At 42.7% G+C, this 24,185-nt stretch overlaps 2 protein-coding genes across 3 annotated transcripts in view; one reads left to right on the forward strand and one right to left on the reverse strand.

Annotated features, from left to right (window-relative positions):
- The window catches only part of NEXMIF (neurite extension and migration factor), a 140,672-nt gene extending 129,410 nt beyond the window's left edge, over window positions 1-11,262 (reverse strand). For both annotated transcript variants that reach the window (XM_036841031.1, XM_036841034.1), the window contains exon 1: window positions 10,811-11,262. The gene's annotated coding sequence lies outside the window, so the exon portion shown is untranslated. The remainder of the gene's footprint in view (window positions 1-10,810) is intronic.
- LOC118889235 (ferritin light chain-like) lies at window positions 10,092-23,598 on the forward strand. The gene is made up of 2 exons (XM_036841035.1): window positions 10,092-10,211; window positions 22,824-23,598. The coding sequence occupies exon 2, from the start codon at window positions 22,983-22,985 to the stop codon at window positions 23,442-23,444; it is 462 nt and encodes a 153-aa protein (XP_036696930.1). The 5' UTR covers window positions 10,092-10,211; window positions 22,824-22,982; the 3' UTR covers window positions 23,445-23,598.
- Window positions 23,599-24,185: the final 587 nt, after the last annotated feature.

Genomic DNA, 24,185 nt, shown 5'->3' on the forward strand with positions numbered 1-24,185 from the left:
CTAGGTCTTTGTCGTATTCTACCTGTGCCACAGTATCTAACCCCAAACCTCAATTCTTATAGGACCAAGCTCCCTTCCCCACCCCTTGTCTTCCTATGACAGTGTTCTATGTATGTGTTGTCCAATATGGTAGCCACTAACAACATATGGGTATTAAGCACTTGAAATGTGACTGAATTCCAACCCCCACCCAGAAGTAATGAGAAGCCCTGCCCTCCAAGTGTCAACAGAGGCTGAGTGGGGAACCTGAACTTCCACTTCCACCTGGCAGTAACAAAGGCAGCACACTCCCTTCCCCTGCTGAAGCAGTATCAGAAAAGCTAGCTAAAACAGAAGGTTTAAATAAGATCCAGAGTCTCATAATGTACTACAAAAATGTCCAGGTTTCTGTTAAAAATCACTCATCATACCAAGAGCCAGAAATATTTGAAGCTAAATGAAAAAGGCAAGCAAACAGCTGTCAAAGCCAAGATGACAGAGATGTTAGAATTATCTGGCAAAGATTTTAAAGCAGCCATGATAAAAATGCTTCAATAATCAATTACAAACACTCTTAAAACAAATGAAAAATAGAAAGTCTCAGCAAAGAAATACAAGATACATGGAAGGACCAAATGGAAATTTTAGAAATGAAAAATACAATAACTAAAATTCTTTTAGAAATCTCAATATATGTGCTCTACAATAGAATGAAGAGGACTGAGGGAAGAATCAGCTAACTTGAAGATAAAATGATAGAAATTATCCAATCTGAACAACAAAGAAAATTAGATTGAAAAAAAAAAACGAACAGGGTCTCAGGGTCTCTGTGGGACTATAAAGAAATATCTAGCTTTCCTGTCATTATAAGAGACCTGGAACAATAGGATAAAGAAGGCAGGACAGAAAAAGTATTCAAAGAAATAATGGCTGAAAACTTCCCAAACTTAGCAAAAGACATAAACCTACAGATTCAGAAAGCTAAGAGTATTCCAAACTGGATGAACCAAAGAAATCTATGCCAAGGCACATCAGAGTCAAACTTTTGAAAACTACAGACACTTTTTTTAAAAGAACTTGAAAGCAGTGAGAAATTATGTCTTACTAACAGGGGAAAAAACAATTCAAATGACAGCAGATTTCAGAACCCATGGAGACCAGAAGGGAGTGGCACAACCTTTTTCAAGAGTTGAAAGAAAAGAACTGTCAACTCAGAATCCTATATGCAGTGAAAATATCCTTCAGGAATGCAGGGAAAAATCAAGAAATTCTCAGATGAAGAAAAACCAAGAGAATGCACTGCTAACAAACCTGCACTAAAAGAACGACTAGGGCTTTCCTGGTTATGCAGCAGTTGGGAGCCCGCCTGCCAATGCAGGGGACATGGGTTCGAGACCTCGTCTGGGAGGATCCCACATGCCACGGAGTGGCTAGGCCCGTGAGCCACAACTGCTGAGCCTGCGCTCTGGAGCCTGCAAGCCACAGCTGCTGAGCCCACGTGCCACAGCTGCTGAAGCCTGTGCATCTAGAGCCCGTGCTCCGCAGCAGAGAGGCCACCGCAGTGAGAGGCCCATGCACCGCAATGAAGAGTGGCCCCCGCTCGCTTCAACTAGGGAGGGCCCGTGCGCAGCAACGAAGACCCAACACAGCCGTAAATAAATAAATAAACAAATAAATAAATAAATTTATAAAAGAATGACTAAAGGAAGTTCTCTAAACAGAAAGAAAAATATAGAAGAAGGAATCTTGAAACCTCACGAAGGAAGGAAGAACAACAGAGAGTAAAAGTAAGAGTAAATACAATTGACTTTGCTTCTCCTGTTGAGTTCTCTCAATTATGTTTGACAGTTGAAGCAAAAATTATAACACTGTCTGATATAGTTCTAAATATATGTAGAGGAAATATCTAGGACTATAATATTATAAATGAGGGAGGATAAAAGGACTTAAAGAGAGGTAAGGTTTATTTAAACAGGTAAAATGTTGATACTAGTAGACTGTGATAAGTTATGTACAGGAACTCTGGAAAACAGTCATGCAGTTTCTTAAACAGCTAAACATATACTTACCATATGACCCAGTTATCACACCCTTGGGCATTTTCCCCAGAGAAATGAAAACATGTTCACACAAAAAACTGTACACTAACCTGCACAGCTTTCTTTGTAATAGTCAAAAACTGGAGACAACCAAAATGTCCCTAACAGGTAAATGGTTAAACAAACTGTGATACATGCATACCATGGAATACTGTTCAACATTATAAAGGCATGTACTGTTTATACAGAAGACAACTTGGATAGATCTCAAGGGCATTATGCTGAGGGAAAAAAGCGAACCTGAAAAGGTCACATACTCTATGACTCCATTTATATTAACATTTTTGAAGTGACAAAACTATAGATTTATATTTTAAAAAGATTAGTGATTGCCAGGGGTTAGGAATAGTGGAGGTGAGGGGGGTGAGTATGACTATAAAAAACAATAAAGAGATAGCACAAGACAGATCTTTTCTGGTGATGGAATAGTACTTTATCTTGATTGTGGTAGTGGTGCACAAATCTACACATGTGATAAAATGACATAGAACTAAACAAACCCATTGTTCTAATATCAAGTTCATGGTTTTGGTCTTATACTACAGTTATGTAAGATATAACTATTGGGGGAACTGGGTAAAAAGTACATAGGACCTCTCTGTCTTTGCAAGTTCCTGTGAATCTATAATTATTTCAAAATGGAAAGAAAAAAAAATCAAGTGGTAGCCAGAGTAATGACCCTCCAAAGTCGGGTCACTACTATAATCTGTGAATATATTAGGTTATATGGCACAAGGGGAATTAAGGTTGCAGATGGAGTTAAGTTTGCAAATCAACTAACCTTGAGATAGGGAGATAATCCTGTACTATCCATCCAAGTAGACCCAATGTAATTACCGAGGTCTTTAAAAGTGGAAGAGGGAGGCAGAAGAGTGAGAGTCAGAGAAGGAGATGTGACGATGGAAGCAAGATTGAAGTGATGCAATGTAAGGAATCAATCCACCATTGCTAACTTTAAGAATGTAGGGGGGTCCATGAACCAAGAAATGTGGGCAGAATCTAGAAGCTGGAAGACAAGAAAACGGAGTCTCCCTTACAGCCTCCAGAAAGGAATTCAGCCCTGCTCACACCTTGATTTTAGGCCAGTGAGGCCTATTTCAGATTCTTGACCTCTAGAATTGTAAGATAATAAATTTATGTTGTTTTAAACCACTAAGTTTTTGGTAATTTGTTACAGCAGCTATAGAAAACTAATATAATCACCAACTAGGAGTTAAAAACTAACCCACTCAAAGATGGACAACTGCCTTTTTGCAGAGTACATTCAATTCATTAGTCAGAAGTCAATAACTAAGGAGTAAAATCTTGAGTCAATGGTCAACACATCATGGCTAATGCTATCTGCAATTCCACATCACCAATGATATCAATGATAGAAATCTTGCCTCAGAATTGCAGGGAAAAGAAACATGTTACTCCCTATTAAATGGGGCCTGCTAAGCCAATGCAGAAATAAGAACAGAAACATTTGTGCCATGGAGGCTGGAAATCTTGTCTCAACTTAGCTAGAGGTAATAACCGTTTGGTAGGGAATTTCCTGCTGTGTTAGAAAAGAGGACATTTATACTTATTTTCTAACAGGGAGAATGTAGAAATAATAGAAAAATGCATTAAATTAGAAAAAGGGTAAGGTAAATTAATAAAGATGGTAAAAAGACCCAGCCAGAAACAAAATTAATTTTCTATAAGACAGGAGAATCTGTTTTATTCTTTTCTCTTCCCCAGTATCCCAGTGCTTAGCACATAGTAGATGCTCAATAAATGTTTGCTGAATTGAATTAGAAATGATCATTAATAGATCCATCCAGATTTAGAATTCCATTAGCCCTCATACTCTGCCATACCCCAAACTGCTAAGAAAAGAAGCAAAGAGACAGGCAAGAAACATTTATTCATGGATAGGAATACCACATATTCCTACCATCACAACTGCACGGCACAGATGTGACATATATTCATGTTTGCAGAGGTTAAGGAGCTTTGCCTTTAATATATGATGTTAGATCTCCAGGATGGCTAATACTGCAAAAGGCCCATGAGTCCCAAGGGTCCTTATGAAGATATCTGGACACCACCTCCCTCTCTGGCTCCATCACTGTACTTAACAATCAGTGCTAACAAGAGTTTCCTATTTTTGTCAAGGTCACTGGCTAAGAGGAATATATAGAGATAGAGCGAGAGATGAAGAAGAGAGAGAGATAGGGGCAGGTAAGCATGAGTGAGCTTTTATGTAATATATTTTATATATTAATAATGAACCTGTGGAGGGTGAATGCTGAACAGACATTTTTAAGAATCTGAAAGTTGACAAGTCAAGGATTTGGAGAAACTAGACGACTTGTTTTTGGTGAGAATAGTAATGTCAAAATGAGTGCTAAGTGACTCTTTTTCATAATAAAAAATGCCTGTGAAGGCTAATCAGAAAAATGCTTATAACAGTAGCTGTGAACCACAAGTATACTAATAACAGCCTTTTTTGAAAGAGTCGTTTTCATGTCTTCCATTTCAAGTTACCTTGACCATGACAGCCATGCAACAGGAATTATTTTAACAACTGGGCAAAGGCTAGTGCAGAGGTTTTTAACTCACAATACATGGCTGGACTTTCTGAAAGTGTATGAAAGTGTCATATATTTAAATGAGCACGTTTCTGAAGAGAGAATCCTTGGCATTCATCACATTTTCAAAGGGGTTCATGCCAAAAAAAAAAAGGTTAGGAACCACCGAGCTAGACAGTGATGGCCTACTTTTTCTACTCCCCTAACTCAGTAAAGCTCTTCTTCAGAATGTGTTCCAGTTATTTAGTAACTAAAGAGACAGCAGGTCTCTGTTCAAGCAAGTTGCTGAGACCTGGTCTCTGGGTTAATAAGTCACACGGATGCCTGGAATGACATAGCAAATATTGGAAAGGAAGACAGGAAGAATTTATTAGCACTACAAAATTTAAGTTACTGCAATAGGCAGGAAAGAAAAGATCACTATTGACATTTTGACTCAAACAAACAAAATCCACATGTGGATTTCACTTTTGGGGTCATCCCCCTGCCACCCCACCAGGTCTGGACAATCTCCCAAACCCTAGATATCAGCTGATAGACATGTGTTCAGGAAATGTGGACTCATTTTAACACTGGCCTAAGTAAAGCTCAGTTATGAAGAGGAAGCTTGAAAACATTTGTAAAAGCAACTCTAAATGGCTTCACATTTTCTTCTTGTCTACATTATTTCTTTTTCCATAGCAGGCCAGATTTGGCCTGTGGGCCATAGTTTCTTTTGACTCTAACCCTAGATCAATGAAAGCCAATCACAGACACTTAAGACTGGAAGGCAGTTTAAAAAGTCATGTTGTCCATTCCACAAAAGGCAAATGGAAATATACATAATACAGTAAGTCCCGTACATACAAACGAGTTCCATTCCGAGAGCAGGTTCTTAAGTCCAATATGTTCGTAAGTCCAACAAAGTTAGCCTAGGTACACAATCGGCTATATAGTACTGTACTGTAATAGGTTTATAATACTTTTCACACAAATAATACATAAAAAACAAATGAACACAGAAGAGAAAGAAAACATTTTTAATCTTACAGTACACTACCTTGAAAAGTACAGTAGTACAGTGCAACAGCTGGCATACAGGGGCTGGCATGGAGTGAACAGGCAAGAAGAGTTACTGACTGGAGGAGGGAGAGGAGGTGGGAGATGATAGAGCTGAATGATCGTCAGCAATAGCAGATGGAGGGCAAGCTGCAATTTCACTCAGGCCTGACGTTGATGGCACAGGTTCTGGTTCCTTGTTGGATTCAATTCTATCTACCCTCTTGAAAAAACGATCCAGTGATGTCTGGGTAGTAGCTCTTTTTTTCTCGTCATAGATGACACAGTAGCACTGGACTGCATTCTGAACGGCTGCTGCAACCTTCGTGTACCATTCTAGGCTCGGGTCCTGTGCCTCAGAACTAACAGTGCCTCCTCAAATAAAGAAAATCCCCTTGCCATTTCCTGCTCTGTGAATCTCTTCGGTTCTTCAGTTACTTCTTCCTTTTGTCTCTCTACTCTCTCAATTATTTTCACTTTTGTTTCCATCGTTATCGCCTGCCACTTCTTAGCAGTACCAGCTACATCACCGCTGCTTTTAGGCTTGATTCTGGACATCCTGGGCTTGAAATAAAGATACTGTACTACTGTACTCTATACAGTACTGTACAGTAAAGTACACAAAAGCACAACCACTTGTACAGGATGCATGCACGTGACAATGTACACCAGACACGTGAACTAACTTATGTGATTGGACATGCGAATGCACGTTCACATCTTTGAAAGTTTGCAACTTGAAGTTTCGTATGTAGGGGACTTACTGTATATGTAATATAAATATGTATATTAAAATTTTATTCATATATTTGTATATTTGACAAGACCACATGCAAACTATTCTGGACAGAGATTTACCTGTGTACTTCTCAAAACGTGTTCTAAAAAGAAACTAACACAACACTGTAAATCAACTATACTCCAATAAAAAAATTTAAGAAAGGAAGAATTCAGGGAATTCCCTGGAGGTCCAGTGGTTAGGACTCTGTGCTTCCACTGTCGGGGGCCTGGGTTCGATCCCTAGTCGGGGAACTAGGATGCTGCATGCCGCACAGAATGGCAAATAAATAAATAAATAAATAAATAAAATAAAAATAAAAAGAGAAGAATTCACACCTCAATTGGTACCACCCTCTTTTGTCTTAGAACTACTATGGTCAGGATGATCTTTCTAAACCTAAATGCCTCCTGATATGCTTTAAGCTTATAACCTATTACCAGTCTTTCATGAAAGTAAGATCAGCCACTCTCCAGCATGCAGACAACACCTCTGTGTGTGTATGTGTGTGTGTGTGTACGCACAAATGCATTTTGGAGGGATGTCTTTAGGCCCAATAATCCAATTCCGTCAAGCCCAAAGCCTGAATCATTTCTGGGATTCTACCTCCAGAAAGACTTCTTAGCTAGGAAAAAGACAGACTGAGCTGATTAGGGACTATGACATCTTCAAAGCTCATGAAAGTTTTACAAATATAACCATCTCGCCAAATCAAGAAGCACAGTTTGATTTAAAGGTGACTTATAGTTAGTGTGACCATAGAATTTTTTTGTCCAAAATGGGACAGTTGAGAGTGAAATAAGTATGCTGGGACAACAGGTATAAACCACAACATATGGCCATCCTACTTACAGTCCTCCATAGAGGAAATGCTTTAACTTCCCCCAAACAAAATGAATCTCTATGCCTGTTGTCAATGGAAGATAGCTTGGCACTACTCTAGTAGTCAGGCCCACAGTATAATCTTGGTCTCTAACCTCTAAACCTCCTCAGGTTAAATATTAGGAGCAACTTCTTGCTTAGGCTAGTTGTGTAATACTTAAAATGAGCTACTGAGGGAGAGAGGTATAACTTTTAAATGGGACTTTGGGGTGTTTGAGAAAATAGTAGATAATTGCTTATATCAAAATCATCTTACTGAAGATGGAGAAGATGACCTATTGAAGTTCCTTTTAGAAAAATTAAGATTATGTGCATAGTAGTTGGTCCTGAAGACATCAGTCCTTTTTCCACCAGAGAACAAGAGAGGGAAAGACATCAAGCCATAGTGCTTATCTACAGAAAATGAGACCAAAAGGAACACATTCCCAGCAAAGGGTTTGGAGAAAAAGAAAGTATTCACTAGAACTGGACTTAGGAACACAGAAACTGCAATCAATGATTCTAAATGATTTGGTTAGGCTAGTCCGTCTCCTAAGCAAATACTTCTGTGAGACTGGGATCTCCACCGTTGATTGTGTCAGAAAGCCATGAGCATATGTGTTTAAAATCCAGTCCTTATCACTTTTCTCACCTCTCTTTTCCCACCTCCTAAACACAGTCAACACCACCACATCTTTAGCTCTCTCTGCTCACTGGGTAGTTTACAGGTAATCAGACAATTGTGGAAAAAAAGGAAAAGGGAAGAGAGACAGATTGAGTAAAACAGAGAGAAAGCGGCAGTGTTCTGCGCTTGTTTGACTTTGGCAACAGGGTGTAATAGGTTTGCTTGTGTGTGTGTGCGTGTTTTAAAATGCATTGATGCATCGAATATTTATTCACTGAACAGGTTGATTTATTTAACAGACTTGACATATGTCAAATTCTACCATGTGCTTACATAATTGTTACCCATTTATCAGAGCTTTTATTTAGCCAAATATTTGTTTTAAAAGCATTTTCCTTTAAATGACTTTCTCTAGCTCACTGCACAATCAATCCGTGGTTCATTTTAATTATATTATGTTACGTTACGTTGTGTTGTGTTAACAACAGCTATTTGGTGGAGGTCTCTGAAATCTAATCTTCCCAGGGCCATTTCATCTCCACCCAAAATCTATTTCTTTTTACCCAAAATCTATTTCTTTTTTCCCTCATAATAAATTTTTGGTTAAAATCACATCATAGGGAACATTTTAAAAATATGTACGATGTCCTTTCATGTTATGCTATCTTACACTGTTGATTTCCAAAAAAAAGCAGTTTCTCAACATACTGTTAAAATCACAGATCTGAATATTGTTAACCTAAAAAACTGGCTATAAGGACAAAAGGATATGATTTTTTTTGTATGTGAGTGTGTGTCTGTGGGGTGTGGAAGGGCAGTTGGGACAGCTAGGGGAGAGCTAGGTAGATAATTAGAATAAGAGAAAGTAAACAGAATCAAATTTCAAGACAAATTTTGTTGAATCATCCTACTCCGTCTGAACACATGTGCACAAAGAATTATATTTTTTAACTCAAATGCATGCAATTTATCTAGGTTCTGTGGGAGGTAAAATATTGGAAGGTATTTCCAAGAAACAAAAATGTCTAATTACTAGCTGCCATGCCTAGTTTGAGTTCCTCTATTGTAAATATGCCATTTGCAAAAGCAAGAGGTTTGTTTGGACCTCCCAGGTCAGGGAGTATGGGGACTAGTAGAGATGAGGTGTGGGAGAGAGGAAGGGAAATCCCACCATCACACAAGTGAATCTTTGACCTAGTAAGTGACTACGTTTTTGTTGTTACTGCTGGGTAAAATGTCCAAGTCTTCCAGAAATTAGACACTGTAATAAAAATGTACCAGCCCAAATTTAAATTGCTCACTAGACAGATGGTTAATTATATTCACAGCCACATATTTCACTGGGATAGAGTTTCAGACACTCAGCCAGTTTTATTTGATTAGCCGGTTTCCCAGTTAATATGTAAAATGAGTTACTTAGGCCTTTTTTGTTCCCTTCTAAAAATATGTTTTAAATAAGTGTAAATTCTCCTCAGCCATGAGAACGTCATGGCTGTAAATAAAACGTTTGGTCATGTTACCCTATGTGTAAAAGATGTAAGGGAGATTCATTCCCCGAAACCCAAATGATCCCTATAGTTCACAGAAAACCATGGAGCACCTTTTCTCACCAAGCAAAATATCTCAGCAACTATCAGCACACCCTGCTCCTCCACCAAAAACAACCAAGGAGATATTCAAATCCCAGGTTAAAGTGCTTTAGATGCTTTTTTAAAACAGCCCTGGCAGCCCTACACACAAAACATGTCTTTTCAGATAACAGTGTAGAAAATGGAATGTTAGGAAAAGGCCACAGAGCTAAGTATATTGCTGTGCACAGAATTCAACAATATGCTGGGAGCCAAAACCCAGAAGCAAAATACGAAACCCACTTATTCCAAAATGCAGAAGCTCAAAGAAAATCAAATGTGCTGGTGTCGAAATGGGTATGCCAATTTTTTTTTTTAACTTCTCAAAAAGACAGAAAACCTTGCGCGGGTTATTCGGTCCCTCACGGATCAGACAGACAGAAGCAGTCATGCTGAAACCACTGGATTCCTCAGCAGAACGGCGCCAACTCAGCGGCGCGTTTTCCACACTTTCCCGGAGCCTGGCCCCGCTCCCCGAGCGGGCTCGCGGCCTCCCCGCCCCACCGGGTGTGCGAGAGCGGAGCGGACGTGTGCTGCGGGGCGCGGCAGAGTGAAGCGCCAGAAGCCACGCAGGAAAGCGTCCATTCGACTGCCACCGAGAGCGGGAAGGGGCCGCGGGCCAATTACGCAAAGGTGACAAGCCGGGTGAGGCTCGGTAGGCCCCCAACTTAGACCCGCCCGCGGCCTTGGTCGGGTGGCGCGTGCTCAGGGGCGCTCTGTGGTCGCCAGGGCAGCCCAGCGCGCACGGGAGCCGCCGGCGACCGCGCTTCGCACCTTTGCCGCTTTGGCCCTGACGCCCGGTCGCCGCCGCCGCGTGCGTTTGCCCGCTCGCGCCGGAGCGTGCGGTGTTAGTGCCCGTTCCCCAGACAGGATCTCCCGAAAGCCGGCCCGAAAGGAAGCGGCACTCAGCTGGCCCCCGCCGCCCGGCTCTGAGCCCGGCGGCTCCGGCCCGCTCGTTTCCCCTCCCCCCCACCCCACACACACACACGCCGGCGCAAGCACAGAGGCCTTTCCTAGATTGCAGTGCCTGTCAGGGCTAGCCGGGATCTCTCGCCCTCGCGGCCTCACTCCCTCGTATACAGACACACGCACGCCATTCTCACACAGACGTCCTCCCTTCTGTTTTCCCTTCCTCTTCTCGCTCGGCTTCCCCCAATCCGTTCCACCCCCTGCCGCCGCCACCCTGCACCGACCGGGAAGCTGGCGAGAAGGCCAGGGGGCTGGATGGCAGCGCTCATACTCACCTCCCGGGCCGACTCCCGAGGTGCAAGTCGCCGGCGGGCTCAGGCAGCGGGCGCTGGGGCTAGAGCGGCCGCAGTCAAGGCTGGGCTGCCGCCGTCGCCGCAGCTGCTCGAGCTGCCCCCGCCGCCGCTGCTGCTACTGCTGCCGCCGCCGCCGCCGCCTCTGCCTCAGCTCCATGCGCCGGGCCCGCCAGGTGGACGCGACTATCTCCTTCAGGCGCCGCCGCTGCGGCGGTGCTAGGTGGCTTCAGAGCTATCAGGTTCTGGCCCTGAAACTCAGCGCCTCAGCGGCCGCCGGCTGCTCCTGGAGTCGGCTCTTAGCGTGCACCTCCGCTTGCTCGGGCCGGAGCTATCTCACCAGCGGGCTGCGCGCGCGGCGCTGGAGCCCTGCTCAGTGCGGTCGCTGTGGCCGTCCGCGGGAAGGAGAGAGAAGGAGGGCGGCTGCTACTGTCGCTATCGCTGTTAAAGCTATTGCTAAATGCTGCTACTGCCGCTACTGCTACTGCTGTGGCGGTGGCTGCTGCTGCTGCTGCTGCTGCTGATGCTACTGGTTTTCCTTCCCGGGTTCTCCCCCTGCCTCTTGCCCACTCCTCCTCCCCCCCGCCCCGGCCTTTCTCCACCTCCTCCTCCTCCCCCTTCTCCTCCCGCGCCGCTTTTCTCAGAGCCTCTGCGGGCGCTGCCTGGTCTCCTCTTCTCCCCGAGCTGCCTCTGCCCATTCAGAAAGGTGCCCAGAGTGGGACTGCCTCGGCTGCCACCATCGCTATTGCCCCTGCCATTGTTTCCTCCAACAGGGCTGTTCTTGCTGGACGCGATCCCCCCTCTACCTCCCTTCCTCACCACAGCCCTCTTTTTCCCTCCCGCGCTCTCTTTACCCTCTCTACGGTCCCTTCCCATGTGCCCCCTCCCACTTTGTCCGTCTGTCCCTCCCTCCCCTCAGGCGCCCGGGAGCGCGCACTGCGCGGCCACCTGTCATAAAGGGCGCGCACCCCCTTCCCCACCCCCACCCCCCACCCCGCATTCTTGCAGCCAGCCCAGTCCACCGCGCCAGTGACGCGTTCTACCCCCAGCAGACACGCAGCTGGACATCACTCTCCCACGCCTTTTAGGGTAGTTATGTGTACCGAGAGGGCGCTCTGAAGTTTGGGGAAGAATATTGCAATGGCTTCTTCCACCAAGCGTCAGCCTCTATCTACCCTTAACTTCAGAGTCTAGGCCCCCAGTAGGGTGGGTTGTGTTGGAAGGGTTGGATGAAGGGACAATCCCCAGAGAACTGGAGAAGGGTGAGGGGTTTTTTGGAATAAAGAAGGAGAGAAGAAGGAAACGTGAATGTGCCTGGAAGGATATGGGATGTGCCTGACTGCTGTCATAGAGAAATCCCTTAGGTGGTCATTTTCCTTCAGAATTCCTGGGAACCCAATAGGAAACAGCAAGGGATTTGAGAGCAACTTAAAAGGGACCATTCAGCACTCCTGGAGCTCTGGGTGTAATGTTGGGGCCTAATCCCCTGAGTCACCACCACTAGGAGCCAGGGCAAAAGATGGAAAGGCTAGTGCTAGAACAGAAGGGGTAAAACTAAGCTACTTTGTGTGCACTTGTTCCAGCAAGCCATTACCAAAGCACAGCTCCTCCAGTCTGGCAGGGCCCAATTTCAAATTTATCTGCTGCCACAGCTGCAGCCTCATTTTGCTGCCAAAGCTCAGGCTTTGAGACCTGTTATGTGCAACTCTCACAGTCACCCTCAACAGAACCTCTATGGCCTGTCACACAACCCTTCCCCAGAAATAGCACAGGTTGGGAGGGGTCTGTTTCCCTTTCCCTGGCAAAGTATGAGATATCATACTTCTAGATATCTCATTGCCAACAAGGTCTGGGTTGCCTTTTCAAGTTTGAGGCACTCTCCTTGGGTCTTTCATCACTGAGCAGTAAACGGGGCCCTTTTACAATTCCTCATCTCCATGCCTTGCGTTTTGCCATTCCACCTGCTTGGAACACTCTTGTCCTTTCTCCTTCTCGTTTTTTTTTAACATCTTTATTGGAGTATAATTGCTTTACAATGGTGTGTTAGTTTCTGTTTATAACAAAGTGAATCAGCTATACATATACATATATCCCCATATCTCCTCCCTCTTGCGTCCCCCTCCCACCCTCCCAATCCCACCCCTCTAGGTGGTCAAAAAGCACCGAGCTGATCTCCCTCTGCTATGCAGCTGCTACCCACTAGCTATCTATTTTACATTTGCTAGTGTATATAAGTCCATGCCAGTCTCTCACTTCGTCCCAGCTTACCCTTCCCCCTCCCCATGTCCTCAAGTCCATTCTCTAGTAGGTCTACATCTTTATTCCTGTCCTGCCCCTAGGTTCTTCATAACCTTTTTTTTTTGGATTTGATATGTATGTGTTAGCATACGGCATTTGTTTTTCTCTTTCTGACTTACTTTACTCTGTATGACAGACTCTAGGTCCATCCACCTCACTACAAATAACTCCATTTCGTTTCTTTTTATGGCTGAGTAATATTCCATTGTATATATGCGCCACATCTTCTTTATCCATTCATCTGTCGATGGACACTTACGTTGCTTCCATGTCCTGGCTATTGTAAATAGAGCTGCAATGAACATTGTGGTACATGACTCTTTTTGAATTATGGTTTTCTCAGGGTATATGCCCAGTAGTGGGATTGCTGGGTCGTATGGTAGTTCTATTTTTAGTTTTTTGAGGAACCTCCATACTGTTCTCCATAGTGGCTGTATCAATTTACATTCCCACCAACAGTGCAAGAGGGTTCCCTTTTCTCCACAGCCTCTCCAGCATTTACTGTTTGTAGATTTTTTGATGATGGCCATTCTGACTGGTGTGAGGTGATACCTCATTGTAGTTTTGATTTGCATTTCTCTAATGATTAATGCTGTTGAGCATTCTTTCATGTGTTTGTTGGCAATCTGTATATCTTCTTTGGAGAAATATCTATTTAGGTCTTCTGCCTATTTTGGGATTGGGTTGTTTCTTTTTTTGATATTGAGCTGCATGAGCTGCTTGTAAATTTTGGAGATTAATTCTTTGTCAGTTGCTTCATTTGCAAATATTTTCTCCTATTCTGAGGGTTGTCTTTTCGTCTTGTTTATGGTTTCCTTTGCTGTGCAAAAGCTTTTAATTTTAATTAGGTCCCATTTGTTTATTTTTGTTTTTATTTCCATTTCTCTAGGAGGTTGATCAAAAAGGATCTTGTTGTGATTTATGTCATAGGGTGTTCTGCGTATGTTTTCCTCCAAGTGTCTGGCCTTACATTTAGGTCTTTAATCCATTTTGAGTTTATTTTTGTGTATGGTGTTAGGGACTGTTCTACTTTCATTCTTTTACATGTAGCTGTCCAGTTTTCCCAGCACCACTTATTGAAGAGGCTGTCTTTTCTCCATTGTATATTCTTGCCTCCTTTATCAAAAATAAGGTGACCATATGTGCATGGCTTTATCTCTGGACTTTCTATCCTGTTCCATTGATCTATAGTTCTGTTTTTGTGCCAGTACCATACTGTCTTGATTACTGTAGCTTTGTAGTATAGTCTGAAGTCCAGGAGCCTGATTCCTCCAGGTCCATTTTTCTTCCCCAAGATTGCTTTGGCTATTCGGGATCTTTTGTGTTTCCATACAAATTGTGAAATTTTTTGTTCTAGTTCTGTGAAAAATGCCATTGGTAGTTTGATAGGGATTGCATTGAATCTGTAGATTGCTTTGAGTAGTATAGTCATTTTCACAATGTTGATTCTTCCAATCGAAGAACATGGTATATCTGTCCATCTGTTTGTATCATCTTTAATTTCTTTCATCAGTGTCTTATAGTTTTCTGCATATAGGTCTTTTGTCTCCTTAGGTAAGTCTATTCCTAGGTATGTTATTCTTTTTGTTGCAGTGGTAAATGGGAGTGTTTTCTTAATTTCTCTTTCAGATTTTTCATCATTGCTGTATAGGAATGCAAGAGGTTTCTGTGCATTAATTTTGTATCCTGCTACTTTACCAAATTCATTGATTAGCTCTAGTAGTTTTCTGGTAGTGTATTTAGGATTCTCTATATATAATATCATGTCATCTGCAAACAGTGACAGCTTTACTTCCTCTTTTCCGATTTGGATTCCTTTTATTTCTTTTTCTTCTGTGATTGCTGTGGCTAAAACTTCCAAAACTATGTTGAATAACAGTGGTGAGAGTGGGCAACCTTGTCTTGTTCCTGATCTTAGTGGAAATGGTTTCAGTTTTTCACCAATGAGAATGATGTTTGCTGTGGGTTTGTCATATATGGCCTTTATTATGTTGATATAAGTTCCCTCTATGCCTACTTTCTGGAGGGTTTTTATCATAAATGCGTGTTGAATTTTGTTGAAAGCTTTTTCTGCATCTACTGAGATGATCATATGGTTTTTATTCTTCAGTTTGTTAATATGGTGTATCACATTGATTGATTTGCGTATATTGAATAATCCTTGCATTCCTGGGATAAACCCCACTTGATCATGGTGTATGACCCTTTTAATGTGCTGTTAGATTCTGTTTGCTAGTAGTTTGTTGAGGATTTTTGCATCTATGTTCATCAGAGTTATTGGCTTGTAGTTTCCTTTTTTGTGACATCTTTGTCTGATTTTGGTATCAGGGTGATGGTGGCCTTATAGAATGAGTTTAGAAGTGTTCCTCCCTCTGCTATATTTTGGAAGAGTTTGAGAAGGATAGGTGTCAGCTCTTCTCTAAATGTTTGATAGAATTAGCCTGTGAAGCCATCTGGTCCTGGGCTTTTGTTTGTTGGAAGATTTTTAATCACAGTCTCAATTTCAGTGCTTGTGATTGGTCTGTTTATATTTTCTATTTCTTCCTGGTTCAGTCTCGGAAGGTTGTGCTTTTCTAAGAATTTGTCTATTTCTTGCAGATCGTCCATTTTATTGGCACATAGTTGCTTGTAGTAATGTCTCATGATCCTTTGTATTTCTGCAGTGTCAGTTGTTACTTCTCTGCTTTCATTTCTCATTCTGTTAATTTGAGTCTTCTCCCTTTTTTTCTTGATGAGTCTGGCTAATGGTTTATCAATTTTATCTTCTCAAAGAACCAGCTTTTAGTTTTATTGATCTTTGGTACTGTTTCCTTCATTTCTTTTTATTTCTGATTTGATCTTTATGATTTCTTTCCTTCTGCTAACTTTGGGGTTTTCTTGTTCTTCTTTCTCTAATTGCTTTAGGTGTAAGGTTAGGTTGTTTATTTGAGACTTTTCTTGTGTCTTAAGGTAGGATTGTATTGCTATAAACTTCCCTCTTAGAACTGCTTTTGCTGCATCCCATAGGTTTTGGGTCATCATGTTTTCACTGTCATTTGTTTCTAGGTGTTTTTTAATTTTCTCTTTGATTTCTTCAGTGATCTCTTGGTTATTAAGCAGTGTATTGTTTAGCCTGCATATGTTTGTATTTCTCCTTCTCATTTTATATCTGTGAAACTCATCTATAAATAATAGCTCATCTTCAAGTAATTGATATTTTTTGAGTCCCTACTATGTGCCAGATACTATGCTAAGCAATTTACATGAATTATTTTATTTAAGCCTCACAACAAACACAATTTTATTTTTCCTGTTTTACAGGTGAGAAAATTGAGCCACAAAGAAGTTAGATATACATATCTTGAGAATAAAAGCAATATCTTCTTTATCTTGCATCTGTCAGGCCCTGTGCAAATACATTTGCATCTTTCAGTCACTGGGATAAATGTGAAGAAAAATAAGGGTAACTGCTGAACTGTGACCCCTCCCAAATTCATATATTGAAGCCCTAACCACCCAATACCTCAGAATGTATTTGGAGTTGGGTCTTTAAGGAGGTGACTAAGTTAAAATGAGGTGGCTAGGGTGAGCCCAAATCCAATATGAGTGGTGCCCTTATAAAGGGAGAAAATTTTGACACACAAAGAGACACTAGGGGCACATGAATACAGAGAAAAGACCACGTGAGGACACAGCAAGAAGGCAGCCATCTGCAAGACAAAGAGAGAAGTCTCAGGAGAAACCAAATGTGCCAACACCTTGATCTTGGACTTCTAGCCTCCATAGAACTGTGAGAAAAATTTTGAAGCCACTCAGTCTGTGGTATTTTGTTATGACAGAACTAGGAGACTAATACAATAGGAAACTATGAGGTGTCTTAGTAAAAGGGTGGTAGAAAGGACTTATTACAGGTGGTAGAAAGGACTTATTGTGAGCTTTGGTTGGGTAATTTGGGGGAGAGTCTAAGAAAGTAGGGGTTCATTCTATATTGAATGCTATCAGAAAGGAAGGGCAATTCTATGACTGAGCACCTTAATAAATCTTATCTATAAGGAAGGAAGACTAAAGTGAGAATTAAGCTTTTGTGGGTGGCACAGTGACCTTGTTTTTGTCTGTGCTTAGACTAAATTATGAAGCAGCTTTGCTTTGTCTCACTTTATGATGTTCTCAGAGTAATATTGTCTGCTGTGGGTATTTTGTGAGATTGTTTATGTCCTGCAGGAGAACAACAGGTTTATGTCCTACCTGTGAGTGCCAGGCCAGCTTTCAGATGTAAGGGGCTGCTTTTTTTTTTCCTTTCTCGTATGTGACTACTTAATGCCATTCATTAGTTGTAACTAACTTGGCTTTAGGCAAGTTACTTTACTTCTCTGTGCCTCAGTTGCCTCACCTATACTTGAGGGAAATGGAATTAAACATAGGGTAGTTGTGGGAAATAAATGGAGGATTATACATAATGTCCTTAGAACAGGGCTTGGCACATAGGTGGCGTTCATTGAATATGGGCTATTATCCATTTCTCTCTTCTCAAGCAGACCATTTAGCATGAAGTTATAGTTATGTATTGATACATTCTCTCTTACTAGACTACAAGCTCCCTGAGGGCAGGAATAATGTCTATTGCCATAGTAATAATAAATAACTTTTATTGAGTGCTTTCAATGGGCCAGGCACTATTGTTAGTTGTAGTTACTCCAAGAAAACTTCTGAGGCTCCATTCCTACCTGTAGACTAGCCTGAGTGTCCTCCTCTATGCTCCCACAGCACCCATGTTTACCTTAATCACTATACTCAGCATATGATACTGATGCTGTCTGCTTATGTGTCTTCTTCCCTTTCTAGACTGTTCACCTATAGAGAGGAGAGCAGGTACTTTTAAACTTTACAAATAAAAATCGTATATATTTAGGTGGACAATGTGATATTTTGATATATGTATACATTTTGAAATGATTACTACAATCAAGCTAATTAACACATCCATCACCTCACATAGTTATGATTTTGTTTTCTTTTTGGTGTGGTGAGAACACTTAAGATCAAGTCTCTTGGCAAAGTTCAACTATAAAATACAGTATTGTTAACTATAGTTACCATGCTGTACCTTAGATTTTAAGAACTTACTCATCCTGTATAACTGAATCTATATACCCTTTGATAGCTCCCCATTTCCCCCACACCCAGCCCCTACCAAACACCACTCTATTCCATTTTTGAGTTCAACTTTTTTAGATTCCACATGTAAGTGAGATAATGCAGTATTTGTCTTTCAGTTTCTGGCTAATTTCACTTAGGATAATGTCTTCCAGGTTTATCCATGTTGTCACAAGTGGCAGGATTTCCTTCTTTTGTAAGGTTGAATAATATTCCATTGTGAATGTGTAGGTGTGTGTGTGAGTGTGTGTGTGTGTAATATTTTCTTTATCCAATCATCCATCGACAGACATTTAGGTTGTTTCCATATCTTGGCTGTTGTTAATAATGCTGAAATGAACATGGATATCTTCAAGATACTGATTTCACTTGAAAGCAGGTACTTGTAACTTTGGTGCCCATGTCTGAGCACAGTGCCTAGCACAACAGAAGCACTGAATATAAGGCATTGATCAGATTTTCACTACATTCTTTGCCTTGTCTGAAGTGGAACTCAGGTCAAGGCAGCTGTCTTAGCTGCCTTGTCTTAGCTCACATTGCCCCTTTCCCTGGGGGTTTACCGACTAAAAATGTAACAAAGGATCTCTTACATAGTGTTCTCCCTATAACGTAGATCTAAAGGAGAGAGTCACCATAAGACTTCAATGCAAGAAGGTGCCATTTGGGAACAACTGGCCCCTGCTATTTAGCAGTCAATTGTAGCATGTCCATTGGGGCAAAGTGGAATAATGAAGGAGTATGAGACTAGGACCTAGAATCTTGGGTTTTGACTTTAATTTTGCTGTTGACAAACTGTGTGATGTTCAACAAATCACTGAACCTCTCTGACTTTCAGTTTCTCTATGGCAGAAATGGAGAGCATAATCTCTTTATTCACTGGCTAATAGAGCTTGATAGCAAGATTAAAAAGAGTTTACTGGAGTTTCTCTTTGGGGAAAATATTTAACTCCTCCATTATTTCCATGTTGCATGCCTGGATGATTCTTAGCCTCTGGAACTGGTGTTCCAGAATGGTCACAGCCTTTCAGATGCCAAGCAAGTGCCATGGGTATTGTGATTTTTTAGCCTGCCATACTCCCTAACAGTCCCACAATTCAGCCTGTTCCCAGTGAAGGGAACTATAGTGTCTGGAAACTTTGGGGACATAAGAGGTGCTTCTATCCTGGAGCTGGACCCAGAAAGTTTCTCTCCATCATGCTGAGGACAGACACAGGATGTTTTTCAGCTCAAATTTGTTTTCTACCTTAGCCCACAGGGATAAAATAAGGTGAATAACAGAATAACATTATCGCAGTATCACATGCATATACAAGGGAGGAAACTACCATATTATTTTTCATATAATGTACCACCATTGTGCCCAGAGACTATATAACCATCATAATAATGGCCTCTGGCTGGGACTTTATGGCACCTTTCCCTTGCGAATTCCAAAGAATGGACCAAAGGAACTCGGGGGGGGGGTGGCCAGATTTGAGAGGGCAGTGAATTGAAACCAGCATTAGCTGTTCCTCGTGTTTGAGGGGCAGTACCCAGAACACTGAGGGCTCCCATTAAATATTTGAGGGGCAGCACCCAGCACATTGAGGGCTCCCATTAAATATAATGGAACTGACAAATTGCCTCAATACTTCCCTCCTTTGTCGTAAATAGCATTAGAAAACTATAGCTCTCTCCCTCCTGACAATAGACAGGCATGTCACTTTTTTTCTTTCAGCAGCCCTAGGAGGAGCAAGGGGATCTTCATTTATGAGCTATTCAGTTAGTGTTTGGTTGGGAACCTGTATTAGGTCTCAGGAGGAGAAAACAAAGACAACTAAAGACATAGTCTTTACCTCAAAGAAACCTAAAGTCTATTAGCCTAGGGATGGAAACACAGGAGAGCAATACTCTCAGGCAGTGCAGAATGAGGGCTGAGTGAGAGGTGAGAATAAGTCAGGGCCTTTTTGGTCAGGAGACCAAAGGAGTTTGGGGTTCCCCAGGGCATGTGCCAGGTAGGGGTGGCCCTGGGGGAGAAGTAGGACTTGCTAGGCAGTGAGAAGAGCATGAGCTGAGGAAGTGCTGAAGAGGAATTGTGAGCAATGTATTTGGGAATCAGTGACATGAACATCATGGCTGGAGCCAGGGCTTGCTCCAAGGAGGAAGCCAAATTTGGATGGGTTGAATGGGGCCAGACTGGGAAGGCTTTGGAACTTTAGGACATTTTACCCTTGAATTCTCACTCTCTACTTTATAAACGTGGAAAATAAAGGTCATGGTCACACATTAGGTAGCTAGACGAGGCACTGAACCTTAGTGTTTAGATGATAGCAATGATGAACATTTGTGATTTATGATGGACATTCACATACATCATGTCATTTGTTCATGACAATCTATTAAAAAACAATGCCCCACTGTGGACATTCCCTTCCTTGAAGCCTGAAAACAAATAAACAAACAAAACCCTTTGCTTGAGTTCATTGTTCTTTGAAGGTAGAGCTGAGTTGTAACATCTGGGCCCACAAATCAAAGCCAAATGAGTGAAGTGCTGGTTCCAATTAAGCGTGTCTGGGGTGTCCTGCCCCCATTTTCTCAGCATGCTCAGATGCCTTGGCTGCTGTGTTCAAAGCCAGCCTAGGCAAGGACAGCTTCTCCCACTGAGCGCTTTCTCAGGATGAGCCTTTGAAACATGCTGGAACAGGCTGCATGACTCAAAGTTAGGGAACTGAGGTCTGGAGAAAACCATTTTCATCTTCAGTTGCCAAGGGCCATTGAAGAAGCCCCAGATGAAGGCACAGGCCAAATGTTTGTGGCCTAGCAGCACTGAGGAGGGCCTAAGCAAGGTGGTAGTAGGGGTGTTGGTGGGTGGTGAGTGTGTCCAGACTTAGAGCAGGACCATGGACAGAGATCAGCAGGCATCTTTAACCAGATCCCACAGTGAAATGCAGCTCTTCATCATGCGGCTGTGCATTCTGTGTTCTGTGGATAATGTATGGAACGTATGATGTGGGTTTTGAGCTTCCTTGGGTTGGGCACCATCAGACTGCCCTGCACAGTGTGATCTCCCTCTCAGGCACGGACTCACAGGCCTTATTTAATGTGGGAGGTACTAGTAGTGCCAAATGTACACTGTTGGAAACTGCAATGTAGTCTTGTGGTTTGAACAGTAGCCTCAGAGTAAAGAGACCCAGTCAGACTGAGCTCAACTAGCCTTGGAAACATCTGGTTCAAGGCTTCTTGGACATGGTTCCCTCTTCTCCTTTAAGGAAAGGACCTTAAAGGAGTCCTCTTAATATAAAATCCAGTACCCCAGAGTGTACCTCATTCCCTGACTGCCACCAACCCAGGCAGAGGAAAGCAAGCTGAGCTGTGTTGTAGTAGAAAAGCACTGGACTTGAATCAAATGACCTCGGGTTCTGCCCCTTACTAGTGTAATCCTAGATGGTTTACAGAGTCTTCTCAAAGCCACAATCTCTTCATTTGTAAAAAGGGGCTAACAATTATAATCTCTACCTCACAGAGAGAAGTTCATGAGTTAAGGTGTATGAAAACACCTGGCAAAAGGCTTGGCATATACAAGCATAAAATAAATATGTCTGCTTGTGCATGTATTCCAGAAGTTCCTGAAATCTCCCTTTCTGCAGGAAAGCTTTCCTAAGTCATTGATGAAGTCGTGAGTTTCCTTCTATCCACACTAGTAGTTCCTGTTGTATCTTCCTTTTACTCTGTTCATAACTGCTGCTCCTACTGCTGATGTTGATAATGGTGGTGATGATGGTGATGGTGATAGTGTAATGTGGTGAATCATGACTGTCTCAGATCATGGAACAAATAATACAGGTAAAAGGAGAGTGAGAAAAGATTACTTTAGGAAGGAAACAGAAGCTCTGGTTGAGTTTGAGGCCTGGCCTTCCCTGAACTAACCTCTCCAGCTCCATCCATATAGGCAATCATGTCAAATCCCCAAGGACAGTGCACTGGGGATTATGCAGCAAAATATGTGGTCCTAATTAGATCCTGCCAAGAATGGAGGATGTGTTTCAAAAGAGCAAGCGCAGAACAAGGCAAGAAAAGAGATGTTCCCATCCATGTAACACAAATGCTCCCTGAGCACCCTCTTTGGCTGGGTATACAAACATACAAACCAATCCATTGGCATCTAGGAAATGTGGCGTCAACACACACACACAGAGCAGTCAACGAGTGTCCTCAACTTTGTTAAATAACAGGGTATTCTCTCTCGTTACTTCAAACCGTCAGAATCTTCAGTGGCTTCCTAAAGTCTGAATAACAAAATGTCAAAATCCCTAGGCTAATAATCATGAAATAGTTCCAGTATCTTTCCAGCTCTACATAGCTGGCACTCCAACCACAGGACATCCTCTATTTAATATGTCCATGTCTTTCCTTATGCTGTTCCCTCAGCTTGGAATTCCCTTTGTGCTCTTCTGCACATCAAAATTCTCTTTGGCAGTGCGCTCGGTGGTCCCCCGGATCTGTCTCTTGCTTCAACAGTGTTTGGACGGAACAGACCCAGGGATGCCCTTTGCTCCAGCCTCTGACCATCCTCCAACCCTTTTTCCAGTCGCAACCTTCGGAGTCAGCCACTCATCTATCCTTGGTCACCGGGACCAGCCAACACCATTTTTTGAGCTTAACTCCTTATTACCGATCAACCGTGAGCTCCCAGATTCATCAGAATTATTCCACCGAGGTGTAGGCCGCCGACAACCACCTGGTCAACATGCATCTGCGGGCCTCCTGCACCTACCTCTCTCTGGGCTTCTATTTCGACCGCGACGATGTGGCTCTGGAGGGCGTGGGCCACTTTTTCCGCGAATTGGCCAAAGAGAAGCGTGAGGGCGCCGAGCACCTCTTGAAAAGGCAAAACCAGCACAGCGGCAGCGCCCTCTTCCAGAACGTGCAGAAGCCATCTCAGGATGAGTGGGGTAAAACCCAGGATGCTATGGAAGCCGCCATTAACATGAAGAAGAACCTGAACCAGGTCCTTTTGGATCTGCATGCCCTGGGTTCTGCCTGTGCAGACCCCCATTTCTGCAACTTCCTGGAGAGCCACTTCCTAGATGAAGAGGTGAAACTCATCAAGAAGATGGGTGACCACCTGACCAACCTCTGCATGCTGGCTGGTCCCCAGGCTGGGCTGGGCGAGTATCTCTTCGAAAGGCTCACCGTCAAGTACGACTAGGAGCCTCCGGAGCCCAGTGGCCTTTGAGGAGCCCCTTTGGTGTCAGGGCTTCTGCCTGAAGCCCCTCTCTGCAGCCACTAGGCAGTTTTTAACCACCCTGGAGCCCTCTCCCAAGCCTTGGACCAAATGGAAACAATAAAGCTTTTTGCAGCAGCTAAAGAAAAAAAAAATCCTTCTCTTCCTTTAAGGTCCTTGAAGTGTCATGTCCTTTCTAATGCCTTTCTTTAATCCCCCTGTATTACTTTTCTAGGACTCCTGCAACACTTTACCACAAAGTTGGTGGTTTAATAGAAACTCATTATTTCACAGCGGAGGCCAGAAATCCAAAATCAAGGTGTCGGCAGGGCCATACTCCCTCCAAATCTCTAGGGGGGGATCTTCCCTTGCTTCTTCCAATTTCTGGTGCTCCTGGTGTTCCTTCACTTGTGGCAGCATAACCACAATCTCTGCCTCCATCTTCATATGACCTTCTTGCCTGTATCTCTGTATTGCTCATCTTCTTATATGGACACCTGTCATTGGATTTAGGTCCGATCCAGTCAATCCAGGATGGTCCCATCTTGAGATATGTCACTTAATTAAATCTACAAACACCCGTTATCCACATAAACATAAATTCACATCCACAGGTATCAGGGGGTTAGGACTTGGGTGTATCTTTTTTGTGGGGGTCACCATTCAACCCCTTACATTCTCTAAGACCAAATTAATATCCCCTTCTTTTGACGTTACACAGCATAT

The sequence above is a fragment of the Balaenoptera musculus genome, chromosome X, assembly GCF_009873245.2.
Source record: "Balaenoptera musculus isolate JJ_BM4_2016_0621 chromosome X, mBalMus1.pri.v3, whole genome shotgun sequence".
Classification (NCBI taxonomy): domain Eukaryota; kingdom Metazoa; phylum Chordata; class Mammalia; order Artiodactyla; family Balaenopteridae; genus Balaenoptera; species Balaenoptera musculus.